The 14,777-nt window shown below is 39.3% G+C and overlaps 1 protein-coding gene across 5 annotated transcripts in view; it reads right to left on the bottom strand.

Moving 5' to 3' along the window:
- Nucleotides 1–2,905: 2,905 nt before the first annotated feature.
- Nucleotides 2,906–14,777, bottom strand: part of LMO3 (LIM domain only 3) — a 58,370-nt gene continuing 46,498 nt past the window's right edge. For all 5 annotated transcript variants that reach the window (XM_049822113.1, XM_049822110.1, XM_049822111.1 and 2 more), the window contains 2 exons: nt 12,686–12,811; nt 2,906–3,622 (listed from right to left, as the gene is read on the bottom strand). In XM_049822113.1, coding sequence (XP_049678070.1) covers nt 3,517–3,622; nt 12,686–12,811 — 232 coding nt within the window. In that variant the 3' untranslated portion in view covers nt 2,906–3,516. The remainder of the gene's footprint in view (nt 3,623–12,685; nt 12,812–14,777) is intronic.

Genomic DNA, 14,777 nt, shown 5'->3' with positions numbered 1-14,777 from the left:
TGTCTGGCTAAACTCAAGAGATTTGTACAGATAGAGATAAAGTACCCTAAAGATAGGAGATACAAGTGGAAACATTCCTGCCTGGCAAATGAGCATACACTGAGCAATGGTCACTAGCAGAATGTTTTGCTGTGTGCAGACAGAGCATGTTGACACAGACAGTGATGGAGAAGGAAACGCAAGGTAGATATAACTAAAAGCAACCCAAAGGAATGGTCTAGGCCTCTGTCAAGAAGATCAATAAAGCGGCCTGGCAGATAATCTCTCTTCAATATTGTCTTATGATATTATACTTTATTGGAGTTGTAAATGTTTCCATTAAATATTTCAACTCCCAGTTATTATTTTAACAGCCAGGCAAGATGGAAGTTTGAAATACAGGAAAAAGTGTAATCAATCTTTGACCTATGTCAAATCTAAGTTTATACTGTATCCTCTACAACAAAATTTAGATATGTATGTGAATAAGATATATGAGCTGAAAGTGTTCAAAGTAATGCCATACCGTTGCAGCACTTCAAACAAGCGTATCAACATTGCTTTATCCTTACATCAGTTAAGGTTGTTAGAATGGTGAGACTATTTTCTTCTCCATAGCAGGACCACCCTCCTCTTCCCTATTTTGAACTTATGACGCAGAACACACATGTGCCCATGAATTACATGGCATGTAACAATAAGCCACTATTCTCCCATTCCACTCTCTTCATTTACCCCATAGAGAGCCGAGCAGTGGCACTTTGTGGCAACGAGAGAGTGCTTTAGCATTTACAGCACTATTAGTGTGTAGTTGCCTTCATCCCCAAAAAAGCCTTCCACAGGCTTAGTTGGTTTTGGTGCACTCCCACCTCAGATCTGTGGCTATCTGCTGCACACAGGAATGCCCTGCTTCTCCCAGAAAGTCCTGACACTACTAGTAACATTTGCATGCATAGCTCTTGGTTTTCTGAAGAGCCAAAAATGCTTTACAAAAGCAGCGTTTGCATTAGCCCCATGCGGCAGACAGGGGCAACTGAGGCACGGAGAAGGTGACCGAGTGACTCGCCCAAGCTTACAGCAAGTCAAAGACAGAACCAAGGTCCCTTCTTTCCTGTTCTCCACCCCTATTTCTGAACCAGGGATTTCTATCCAGTCTGTAGTCTACTAGTGGAAAGCAGAAGAGAGCTCTTTCTGGCTTCTAACTGAAAGACACATCAGAGGCTAGAAGAGAAAATTGCAATAGGAATCAAAATAAGATAATATGATTCTTCCCTTTCTGGCCATCCTCACCTTCATGGAAAGGAGAACTTGTTTATTGCACTTGAAGTAGATCTGGAAGAGCCTAACAGTACCTCTGACATCAACTGCTTTGTTATCCCAAAGACATTAAGGAACTGTGGAAGGCAGTGGAAGAGAGACTTGCGCTCATGTTTAGGAAGGAAGATGGTCCACAAAATAGGGCTAAACTTCAACTGAAAAACTATGTGGAGCTATTTCTTCTAATTAGCAAGAACTGCCTGAGGAGTCGTTGCATTTCTTACTGGTCCTGCATGAGTACAAGTCAAGTTTTGTGAGCCATGCTTACTTTCAAAAGCGTTCACAGCCAGAAAAAAACCCCACACTGTAACAACAGTCATTAGAACTAAATAGCTAATTCTAAGTCAACCCACTGTGCAGCGTACTCCAAACACCAGAGGAATTACCCCACTGCATTACAGCGCTTCTTTCGCCATCCCCAGGAAAAAACATGTTGAAACTGCGTAACAGGACAGGAAGAGCAGGGAAGGACAGCACTCAACTCGAGCAGAGGTGAGGGTTTTCAGTCTAAATAAAAACAAGAACTCAGCTTCATAGCAACATAGGCTATAGTGGGTTTCTTTTCTTTCTTTTTTTTTTTTTCCTTAATTTTTTTAAATGAGGGCCGTTCTCATGGTGAGCTAGATTACAGTAGCAAAGAGAAAAGAATTAAATATGCATTTAAAAACTCTTAAAACATTTATCCTGCTTTCCTTTGCCAAACACCTGTAAGCTCTATCAGGGGCATGAGCACTTAGGGACGTCCTGCTGATGCAATAGTTTCATGGCTTTAAAAACAGAGGTCCACCTCTCCTAGAAAATGGACTGATTGCCAACAGTAGCTGTCAGCAGTGACTCCACCTCTGTCAAAAGGATTTTAACTGCCAGCGTTGATGGGACAAACCTGTAGGATGTTGGCATGGACAGCAAAGTACCTGTGCAGTGTGGAGTGTTGTAGCTCTCACTTTCTGTATTGGTATTTCAAAGTTTTGTCCCATCCACATCAGCATTTAAATTACCTTCAGCATTCACTGAGGCGGGTAATTAGTAACCAGTCACTCTCCTAGTGTCAGCTCAGGGTCATTTCCTTAATGTAAATAGACCCTCAGAGGGGGCTGTTTACAGTGCCTTCTACTTTCACTTTTTCCAGGGTTTGTTGAGGACACAGCCCCAGAAAAGTTTAGGGTTAAGCCCTGATTAAAAAAGAAAGAAAAGGGGGGGGAGGGGAGAGACCCCTCAAATTTTAAGAAATTTTTAAAATGTGTATAAACAGAAGCCTTCTCCCTTTCCTCCCTCCCAAATTAAATCATTTCAGAAAAATAACATATATATTTTTATATATATATATATAAAATAAGATACCCAGAGGCACTGGTTTGCATTAGGGCTTAATTTCCAGCAAAATTAAAAATCAAATCCAGGCATTTTGAATGCCTAAGGGGCACAAAAGCAGCACCCAAAATCATTAACTTTTGCACCTTTTATAATATATCCCAAACCGGTCAGATTTGTTTTTCAAAATTTTGTAGTAAAATAAAAGTGCTCTTTGAGGAAAATCTATGCAATTAAACAGCAGATGCTTAACCCCTGAAAAATAGAGGCTTATAACAGAGGTGCTGATAGACCCTTAACCATAGCTTCATTAGCAGCAGGTGCTGCTAGAGTTATTAGTTTTCTAAATAGTTTTAATGTAAACAGTATTCTTAAGCTCTAAGTGTAGCATAATGGTTGGGATTTGCTCTTTAATGCTTTTTACTAGAAAGATACAGCTCATTTAAAATAGCTGGTAGATACAGAAAGCATAAATATACAGTAAGTTTAGACACTGATTGTACTAAATGCAACAATACAAAGAAGCAAACAGGAACACAAATGGTAACACAATAAAACTGTATTACATTTGTGCTTCAAATATTACAATACATTATATACAATAGTCCAAAATAAACATCTCATGCCAAATGACACAAAAAGAAACAAAAAAACCAAACAAACCAAAAACCCCAAGAGCAAGCAAAAAGAATCCAGCTGTATGTACAGTACCTTTTTAATTAACATTCAACTCTGAACTGGAGGAATTTTCACTACATACAGATGCAGTCCGCCTTTTATTTCACGCAACCATTCTGTCTCCCTATATCTATGCTATTCAGTAGGTTCCTGTGTCATTTCTTATATACATGTTGAGCAAAAAAGATAAAAGAACATAGTGCTTTGTATTCTTAATGATGTGGCATCAGATCAGCGAACTTGGGGTGCATAACCTTCTTTCATTAAACCCTCCTCATAGTCTGTCTGGCACAGAATCATGTTGTTCTTCAGGAAAAATTTGTCTCCAACGCAAAATCTGAAATTACAATAAGAAAGGGAAAAAAAGGTAGTTTCAGGATGAATGATGTGATATGATCTCACACATAAGGATTGCACAACAAGTGTTCACAATTTTGTTGTACTGACCGCCCGGCTCATACCTCTGCTGTCTGTCGCAGTATGTGAAAGCACAGCAGAGGAACTCCTCTGCTATCAGAATTAATCCTGCGCTTTCAACAAAGTCTAGTGCACTGAAGCGCTTTTGCTTCCCCAGCCAAAGACTTCATTCAAAGCTCACCAAAGACTGTGGGAGTCTTGGATCAGGCCACTAACACACAGATAAAACAGAATAAATATCCCAGGCTACTGAGCTGAGTGAAAAGTAAATGTCCTGCTTTCACACAAATCAGAAGAAAAACAAAGTGATGGTATGCAGTAGGAAGCTCATCTGAGATATACGTTACATTTGTCTTGTGCAGGCATACCGGTAAGTTTCTTTTTATATTCCATTTGGATATTTTACTAGAATTGATTTAAATCGGTGGTTTTGAGAACTGTTTCTAGCATACACACAACGTTAATATATTGTGGTGCAAACTAGAGATACACAGGCAGGTATGCAGAGAAACCTTTTTCTTTTTTCCTGTAGGAGTTGATTATGAATGTAGTTAGCTAACTGCTCTCTCTCTTGTGGTATCGGCATACCTACCTTGTTATGCTATTATGTGCATCAGAATGATCTGATTGCTACAAAACGCTACTGAGATATTTCATTTGCTTTTCTCTGATGAGTAGAAAAATCACGTAACATTAATGCTCCCGGTTGGCTGGCTTCAAACTTCGAGTAAAGTAGGATTTCCCAGCTAAGCAGTATGCTTGAATATAAGAAGGCTCTTCACTGACACCCCCCTCAACCCTTCCCCCCCGACAAAGCCAATCTTCTTGAAGATACTTTGGGAGCCAGTGAATAGGGCCAATGCATAGAAAAAGAGTTTCCCTAGTGACTGCCTTGGCAGGGTTACGTGCCTTTGTTTATAGTGAACTCTCCAGCTATAAAATATATTGGGAGGCACTGCTCACATTATTCCAATTAAAATGAAAGAAAGTAACCTAAATGAACTCCTTAACACTGATGTGAATAAATGAAACCAGTTTCTACCAGCTAATTATGGATCTCACTACGTAAAGTATTGTTTAATGTGTAACGGATTATAATGTCCTTTTTTGTATAATTTCCAAATGGTGACATCTTGGACACAATTAGGGTCACATATAAATGCTTGTGTTGTTTACGGTAGATTTAACAACAGAGTAGCTATGGGAATGGCTGTATATGTATTTAATTGTAACAATTTAACCTTCAAATAGTGGTGCCTGCTGTAGTTGACCCAGTAAAACTACGTAAATGACACAGGTTGACCCGCCTGACCTCTGATAGTGGTCTCTCTTTATCTGATAGTCAATTTCTAATGATGTTCAAGCAGAAATCTTGGTGAATTGTCACAGATTAAATTGTGTATTGAAAGCAGTCCTTTAATGTTTTGTGAAGTTGGAGGTTTAAATGAGTAGCAGTTGGACTGATTTACATTTGTGAAGATTGGAATGCTAGACAAACAGTGAACCCATTTATTTTCCAACTGGGTAGCTTTGGAAATTTATCCTTATGCTAGCTAAATAGATAGAGGGAAAATAGTGTAATAAAAAAGTGGATTGAAAAGAATTAGCTCTGCTCTTAAAGGAAAATTGGTTTGTTTATTTGTGGACTTTTTTTTCTGTAGGATTACTGCCTGCTGCTGATGATGATTGAAAATAGAGATTATGGAATGATCCCAAAATCTTTAAGTTATTTATGGTCAAGACTCTTTTATAGAATTTACAGGTTCCTGCTATCCTTCCCATCCCAATCCCAATCCTAATATTAGGCTACTAACAACACAAAAGTATTTTGAGTAGGTATGTTGAAATGCAGAATTCTCGAAGCAAAGAAGCTCTTTGGCGGTTTCTCTAGTTTCTATCTTTTGTATTTTTCTCCATCGACAGCCATGCTGACAAAAATTCTTCTGTGCATCTTACTGGATTAGGTAAAGGAGTCTTAACTAGTGCTAATATGTAAAAATGTTTTTCCCAAAGGAGTCACATTAAAAAAAAAAAATAAAAATTTAAAAAAATATTCCTTCTTAGTTCCTCTTAAATGAACGTATGGATTAATACGGACTAAAGCAGGGGAAGTTACTTATTGTGACAAATCAGTCACTCCGTTACAGTCTGCCCAGGGATTACTGGTGGGGACTGGGCAGGAGGCGTGCGGCCAGCAGTGCCCCCCATGTCAGAGGGTTATTGCGCAGCAGGCCAGCTCTCCCCGTGGGTCAGGCACCGGTGGGAGACACAACCACCTCCGCTCACCCAGCAGAAAGCACTAACTCTGAACTGTGAATGTTTTTCAGCTACGCGCTCCTTTGTGTTCCAGCATAATACAGAGCTTAGCAGACTAATTTGTTTAAAATATTTAGTAAATGAAAAATACGCTCCTGAAGTGCAATTCACTTGCATAGCAATACTTTCACATGTGACTTCTTGCAACATTGTGCTTGCATCAAAATCCTGGCTGAAGGATTTTGTTTCTCAGCCCTCAGAGAAGTGCTGCGGTTTGAATTAAACTACACCAGCTACACAAGGGAGTCGGGATGCCTTTCCCAATAAAAAGTGTCAATGCCTTTTGCTTTTGCTATGTTAATATGTCGAGCCAGAAATGCTCTACCTATGTCTACATGGCATTTGACAGCTTTATGCATGAGTGGCTTTAAACATACACAGTTCCACAAATCATTTACCTTCCAAGCGTACAGCTGTCTTGCGGAGAGGCCGCCAGTGGCCTGTCTAGACACGCTTGGCTATGTGATAACCTGTGGGGTGAAGGTCTGTCTGCGTGGTAAGGCACCCTCTGCGTTCATCTGGGGCTGTGTTTGCACGCTGGGGGTGATCCTCTCTTGCCTTGGGGGGAAACCTGTTACTTGCGATACTTATAGTCCAAATTCTGCAACTGTTTTCATACTGCGCAAGTTCAGCAACCAAAACGCATTGGCAAAGCCTGATGGTGGGGCTTGCACGTGCCCCTGGGTATTAAATGTGTGAATTATGCACTCATTAGGTGACAAAGAGGTAAATACCACGTGAAAAACATATAAACGGGTCGTGTTAGTTCCCAAGTACAATGAGACAAGGCAAGTAGATGGATGAAGTATGACAAATTCTGTCCATCGACACTCTCAACCCTATTTGACTCTCAAAAGCAGATTTAGCCTCTTCTGAAGTCAAAGAGCTACCTACATTTTGCAACAACTTCAGAAGTGGTTTGCACACTCCAGGATTTAAACCTGGCTCAGCTTTAAAACGGAAGGGTAAATTCAAGCCTAGCCTTCCACCTCCAGCAAGTGTTGGGTTTTTTTAATGGAACTGGCATGGGATGTAAATTAGGGCACAATTTGGGCACGTGTATCAAATGGAGTCAAGGAGCATATTGAGATGCCACTGGGTTAGGAGTATATAATGAGGCAAGACTATTACTCTTCTAGCAGGCAGATGGTAGTCTTCAGCCTTCCCTAAAACCTTCACCCAATTTATTTAATAGGCATGCAAGATAAACGGGAAAAAATATACAATAGGCTACATTAACATGCCAGATTGGACTTACCACCATAAATTGATAATACTACTTTTGACACGACTGTGACATTAGTAGAATGACCATTATAATTAACCTACATCCTAGAACTCCTGTCATATATTACAATGGCAAAAAGGAAGGCCATTTATATTACAAAATGACCTCTGTTATCACCTTGTTTGGAAGGGGAAGGTGTGCCTAGACTAATCACAAGAAATATAAAACTTCATTTTTGAGAAATAGCTATTCCATTGTTCAGAACAGATATTTAAGGAGATCTCACTGCTGTCTGTCATCTTTTCTGATGTACAGGACATGTGTCAAGGTACCGAAGACTTCTTAAGAAAGCGAGAGAAATATTGCTGTGAACAAAGATGGCTGTGTGTGAAGTGCCTCCTCCGGTAATGTCGGATCTTTGTTGTCGTAGAAAGAGGCAAAATCTGGAAGCATTTAATTGATTTCCTCTAGGATAAAGAAAGCTCAGACTTACCACACCCACACCCTTCCCCTCTGCTTTGTGCACTCAGTGATGTAACTTGCCCTCTGCTTTTCCTCCACTTTTCCTCCTTTCCTCTTTTTTTTAAAGCTCTTTTGAGTTTCCAGTATAACACAAATTAATGTGACTCTATATGCATCACTAAGAGAATGAAGCCACTCTTTTACATCACAGTTCATCAGTCCACATCTATGGTTTACTAATTCTAGGATTCTGTCAAGATGTCAATTTTTTGTCAAAGGCTGGAAAGTGGGAGCTGTGCCTGGGTTTGTACATTTTTACCAGCACGATGTAGTATATATACACACGGAATCCTAGTTCAGCTTACAACGACTAACCTCAACTTTTCATTTACTATTTTTTTAAAAGCGGGAATGGAAAATGTATTAATTTTTATTCTAAATTTAGAGACACTCGGCAAAAATAAGCAGTATTCAAGTCTTCAGAATTTATAAAATGACCTGCAAAATCTAATGTTGGTGTTTGAAATAAGGATGTCCCTGGCATTGCATTCCCTCCCCCCACTTGACAGAGAACAAAGGCGGCATTGTGTGGGCATTTTACAGTTTATACTGGAGGTAAGTGCTTACAGCTACATCAGGACAGTGATTTGAATGAGTGTGTAACCATTTTCAGTCCAGTTCCCATTAAAATAGAGGCTGTTTCAGATAGAAGGATAGAACAGTTGATTTAAACACCCCTCAGTGATAGCAGATGGGGGTTTTAAACCATACCCTGAGTTGACTTCAAACAGCAGAAAGAAAATATCACAGAAGTATGGAACAAGCTGCTAAAGCAGCCGACAGAGAGTGAAAGGAAGGACATGGAAACTCCGGAAAGTGGGAAAGCCGAAGGCAGACTGACATCATCGCTGTAGTCAAAAGTGTCAAGCAAAGATACAGCTGAGCCCACTCGCAAGATTTTCCACTCCATTTTGCTAGTCACACGCATGCAACCTGACAAAGTGTGAAAGGCAGTGTCTGTTTACAAGTTCAGTTTTCCAGTAGTTTCCATGGTTTTTTTCCTTTAAATTTTCTGCAGAAATTAACTATATTGAGGCTACTGCCAATGTGAGGTGAAGTGCTTCCGAGGAGAAGTTTAATATGTTTACAGAGAAGAAAGGGGAGCACTCACACCATTAAGATGACTGTCACTAAGCTCTGCGGGTATTTAGGAGATGGAAAAACTTCAAATTAGGAGTAAGCTGGACAGAGACATGAAAGATAAGGGGATGCTAAAACCTTTAGGCTAGGAGCAGAGCTTAATATTCACAAAATCCCTACAGCATTAAGCATCAGTATCAAGAAAAAATGGGGAAAATATGTCAAAAACTGGCTGGACGGAGCAATTAGATCCTAGAGCTGAATAGCTACATGAAAGTGAAAATACGAGACAGTGCCTATTTGACACCAGGGGACTAGGCTTGGTGGCTCAGGAGATCTCTTTCAGTCCTGTCTATGTCTACAGTCCTGTCTACAGTCTGCCTTCCTAGAATACAGTATGTGAGACAATGCGTTTTTCTTCTCACTCTGAAAATGTAGCCTTCAGGAGCCCAATAAAAGGGGACAGCCACATTATGAGTTAGTTTGGAGATGGAGTTTATGGCGTGAACAAAAGCCCCCTGAAGTCAAGGGGGTCTAACCACCATCCAGACTGAGCCTTGAGCTGGATGGTGAGTTGCAGATAAAAAGCAGAAAAATCACCGAATCTTTCACAAAAAGCACTAGGCAAAAATGGGCAGGCCTCTCTCTCACTGGGCCAGGATCAACTATTTAAAGGGTAGGAATATGAGGGTCATACAATAGCAAGTCTGAAGAACAGGCTGCCCCAAGGATTGGTGTGATGTGAGTTAATGCAATTATTGCTTGGAAGGCAGAAAGAAGGGACTGGAAGGACCAACCAGGCACAGAACATCAGAAGAAATTCAGTGTTGGCGAAGACAAAGTAATGCAAACTGAAGAAACGATTTAGTCTTGCTCATTAACACTGCATATATTCTGTTAGGAAAAAACCTAAGTGCTAGATGATAACTGAAAATCTGAAATATGGAACTGAACAGAGAGCATTATATACTTTGTGGTAGTACTCCACATATGTTATACTTTTCTTGGTATAAAGAATGACCGAAAGGATTTAAAATTTAATGGCAGAAGAGAATGTGAAGGTGGGGAATAGGTCAAACATACAGGTCTTGCAATAACTGGTGAGCCTTGCTACCTCCATTGGTGATTTTTGGATATTGCTGATGTGTTTGTAAATAAAGATATTCTCTTCAATAAATAAATTCCACATTAGGGGTAGTGGCTGGAGTGAAAAGGAAGAGCAGATCTAAAACCCCTCAATAACATGATTTTGCATACAAAGGGGCAGCATGGAATAAAGAAAGAAAACTAAACTGCTATCTTATAAACTTATCCTCATTCAGAATCTGCTGTTTGGTTTTGATTAGCTTAACTAGAGGAAAGAAAAAGCATCCTCAGAAGGGCAACAGAAATTATTAATGTCATAGTGACTGACAAGATTATTCAGTTTATAAGAAAAGAAAAAGAGGTTTCATAGCAAATATAAAACCCCTCCAATACTGGTGATGGGTCAGGTGTCTAGCTTTTCTGGTTTTTGTTGTTATACAAGTAATGAAGAACAAAAGATTTAAAGCTATTTATTAATGAAAGAATGTAGTCAGTGGGATGCTTTGCCATAGGAACCACAGAAGAGCTACATTGGAGCATCCATGAAATAGGGTTTATTATAAAAACCAACAAAATTAATTCTTCAGAGTGCCACTAGCCCCAAATTGAGGAAGAAAGGTACCCTACAGGCAGTCTGTTTTATTGGGCTCCACGAGAGCTACCGCAATATAAACAGGATTAGGGCCACTTTTGAGAATTTGTGAAATTCTTTGAAAATTCTGGAACTGCTCCCTGTTTTGACTAGATGAACTAGACTGTATTTCAGGTAACTCAATTCTTTTGTTCCCAGCCTAAGACGCCTGTAAGACTATTTCAGCAACCCTTTGCCCAAACTACATGCAAAGTAAAAATCAAATAAAAGACTAGATTGAAGGCTCAGGAATGACAAGGCTAAGAATTATTAAATATCCCAGGAAAGCTCCATTTCAGAAGCACCTAACAGCACTTTTCCAGAGGGATCAGTAGCCCTCGGGCATGGTATGTTGTATATTAGCTGCAAAGTGAAATTATACATTAGTTCACACTTGTAATGGTAAAAGAGGACTATTAAAAATAATCATAACAGCTTTGCTTTTTGCGGGGGGGGGGAGAAAAAGAAAGTTCACTTCCTCAGACCCAAGAGTGCTAACTATGATGAAAATCTTTTGCACTCAGGGTAACAAACATTGTCTGCTTTGCTTGACTGATGAAGATTAGCTGACTTCTTACATTAAAGAAGTTTGTCTTGTATGGGCTGAAGTGACAAGACAATAACTAAGTGCTAATTGTGCATAACCAACACTAAAGATATGCAGCCCCATTATGGCATGTAATAAATGAAGCGAACAACAGAAATATATTAGGCGCTTTAATAATGATACTAGAACTGTGGTTTGAAAAAAAAAAAACCTAGGGATGTGAAGCGTTTAAGAAATGAAACCTCAGAATGTGTGTGTCTTACTTAAGTGGGTACTATGGGAGGCTCTGCCTTCCTCACTCAGAATATGAGCCTCTTAGTTCTGTGGCAAGACAAAATTGATATAGGACTTTAAATAGCATTAGAACCTATAATTACTTTGCATTATTATATAGTTTAAGCAGTGGTTATTACTTGCCTGGTATTTTAATTTCCCATGCAACATGATGAAAAAGGTCAATTTGGCTTTTTTTAAAGAGCGTAATTGTAGTGTGCTACGCTTATTAGCAGCTGTACATTTTATGGTTCTTTAGGGATGTTTGATTTTTAAATGACTACAGTGTTACAAAATAATACACTGTAGGACAAGGTGAGTTAGCAAAGCTTATTTAGAGCTGATTCTAACTTTGTCGTGTTGGACTATTATCTTCCTAATTTTTTGTAACTTCACGAGAATCGTACATCTTGTGTTTCTTCCCACCTAAAAATGAAAAAAAATATGAACACTATAAAACTCTAAATAGGATCACGTAATAACTGAAAAATAACTGAAAATAATAGGTACATTAAGGAGTGGACATAATTGGTTCTCTCCTTTCCTAGACCTCATAGAAGTCACTGGCAAAGCTGCTAGCAGCTCTCGTGGAGTCAGAAATGGAGCTCTCAGTGAAATCTCTGACAGGATTTGGCCACCACTTTGAATGTAGTTGCTCTAAGTTCAGCTGTATTCACCTCTGAAAAATCCAGTTGTTACAATTTTACCATTTTTGACACTCCTTCTGCAAAGGTACCATATGGGTGATGCTTCAGAACAAAGTGTCCGGTTTGGATCCTTGGGATTTTTATAACCTACAGTTAGGATATGGAAATAAAAATATGGCATAGGAAGTCCAAGGCCGCTACAGAGAAAATGGTGGGAACAACATCTTTTAAATTTAAATGATTACAGTTCTGGCAACAGGAAGAAACAACATGTACTTTAAAAGAAATACATGTGATAAAAATGAAGAATTAAAGTGAAATTAATGTAATAATGACAAATGGTACTGCTATGCTCTTCTGCAGAAAAGGATCTCAAAGTCCTTTATAAATATTAATTAATTAAACTTGACAGCCTTTTGAAGGAGAGGAAGTAACATTATTCTTTTTTATTGATGCGGGATTTGAGGCACAAAAAGTTTTCTGGCCAAGGTCATGAAAGATATTCTGTATCAGTCCCAGGAAAAGTATCCAAGTCTCGCTCTCCATCTGGGGTTTCCACTACTGGTGGATGTTTCCTCTTCACTGGAATGTGTGCCCCCACCAGTGCCGAATTAGCACTTAGCTTATGGAACAGACCCAAGAAATTCTCTTACCTCTGATTACAAAGTTGACATGCAAAACAGTCCAGGTGATAAACGTTGTCCTTTGCTCTCATCACCATCTCAAAAGCAGGTATGAGCTTACTGCAGGCAGCACAGTTTCCTGTAACGCCAAATAACCTGGAGATACAGAAAGAAATATATTCCTGAAGATGCTTAACTGAAAAGAAAACCACACTTTCCTTTTCTTATCGCTCCTCCCCCCCCCCCCCCCCCCCCCCAGCAGTTGCCTGGGCTTTGACTGACTTCCAGCACACCTCCCTTTGGAAAGGCTGGTCTTTGGTGGTAGCAGTCTGCCCAATTTACAATACAAAGGCATAGTCTTTTTTGCCAGAGAGAGCTTTATGAAGCAGTGACAGACTAATATTGCACCTATTGTGATGTTATTTTTTTCTGCAGGTTATACTGACCTTTCTTGATAAAAGAAACGCCTTGTTAAACTAAACAAAGAAATAGTAAACACATTAGGGATGTTACATAACTGTGCAGACAGAGGTCAAGCTGTTTGCATACGCGGGAAGAGTCTTCTGCTTGGATCCTGCCGTACAGACGAGAGCCGTATAACCTTGGCTTTTGGTGCTATTTATTATTAAAACACACTTTAGCTAGAAAAGAAATAACACTTGAAAAAGCTAATATTCTTCGCATTTTTGACATCTAGTGCTAAAAGCTTTACCACTATTATTAAAAGAACATTTTATGAACAAGTCATTTAAATCGTCAGAAAGCATTAGCGGTTCATGCACCTTACAACCCTATACCATAGTTATTGCTATGATTATGTTATTCAGGTAGCGCATTAAAGTAAATGAGGCTGTAAACTATATATAGTCACATCAGGAGTAGAAGTATAAAATACTGTAAGAACAATATGAAATGCTGTTTTTGCCAGACATCTATATAAATTTTTTTTTAAATTCTCTTTGTTAAAGATTTTTCAATACTTTTCAAGTGGGTGTATTACAAAAAAACCCAAACCATACATATGCATCCTTTTGTGACACAGAAGGATTATAATGAACAAGAAAAAACATGTTAGCTCTACATGGCAGCAATCTTTGAAACTAAGTTTATTTAAACTACTTAATAGTTGTGATGGATTATTAAAAGTAATGCTCTGCTTGTGCATAGCAGTTAATGCTGTTTTTAACTATGAAGCACACTAGATGAAAACGCCACATCTGCCAGTTTTCTTTTTTTCCTCAACATCAGGCTGACAGCAGAAAAATATAATGGCTCTCAAGGGAAACACCAAATTAAAAGCAGTTCTAAACTAATGAATTCAAAGGTGCTCTGTAGAAAATTCAGTTTCGTAACATAAAAATGAACACAGTTTTTTAATCACATCCCTCCATTTTACTGAATTCCATGGGCTCCCAACAAGCCTACTTAATTCCATATCCCTTTACCTTCTGCTTCTACTTAAGGCGTGTTGCCTACATAATATGCGCCTGTTTATTTGTAAAGTTGCAACCCTTTTTCTCCTGTCTGAGATGCTGGTTACTGTGATCAGCGGGAGAAGTGCTGGGACAAGGCCATCCTCACCAGCTCTTGTTAGAACGACTCAAGTCAACTTCTAGTTCTGTTAAACCTGATTACTAAAATTATAGATTATTTAAACTGATTACAAAAATTCCCTTTGTAAAACATTCTGTTCCAGTTCTATCTCCATCATGCACGGGTTTCGCGGAGGTTATCTAAATCCCACTCAAACTTTCATTCCTCATCTGTAAGAAAGACACAAGACTTAGTTGCCTTCCACAGTCATTGGCTGGCTTTGCATTAGAAAAGACTATACCCACGGACCAAAAGCGCCAGCTCTGATTTCCTTCACAGCTGAGTAGAAGACGATGGTAGTTCAGTTGTACGAGGAAAGCAGATCAGGCTGGAAAAGCTACGGAGAAGGGACTGTAGGTACGTAGTATCCTGTTATTCTACCCGGTCACAGGAAAAGGAAAGTCAGGCTTTAAGGCTCTACGACAGCAACGTTTAAACGCGAACACGAGGACAGTCCTACCGCCCTCGGGCTCAGCGCGGAGGGCCCAGACAGCACCTCAACGCTGAGGTAGTGTAGGTGCAACAGCTG

Source organism: Accipiter gentilis, chromosome 18, assembly GCF_929443795.1.
Source record: "Accipiter gentilis chromosome 18, bAccGen1.1, whole genome shotgun sequence".
Taxonomy (NCBI): domain Eukaryota; kingdom Metazoa; phylum Chordata; class Aves; order Accipitriformes; family Accipitridae; genus Astur; species Astur gentilis.
Note: the sequence above shows the minus strand (reverse complement) of the source record. Positions and strands in the feature narration are given on the sequence as shown.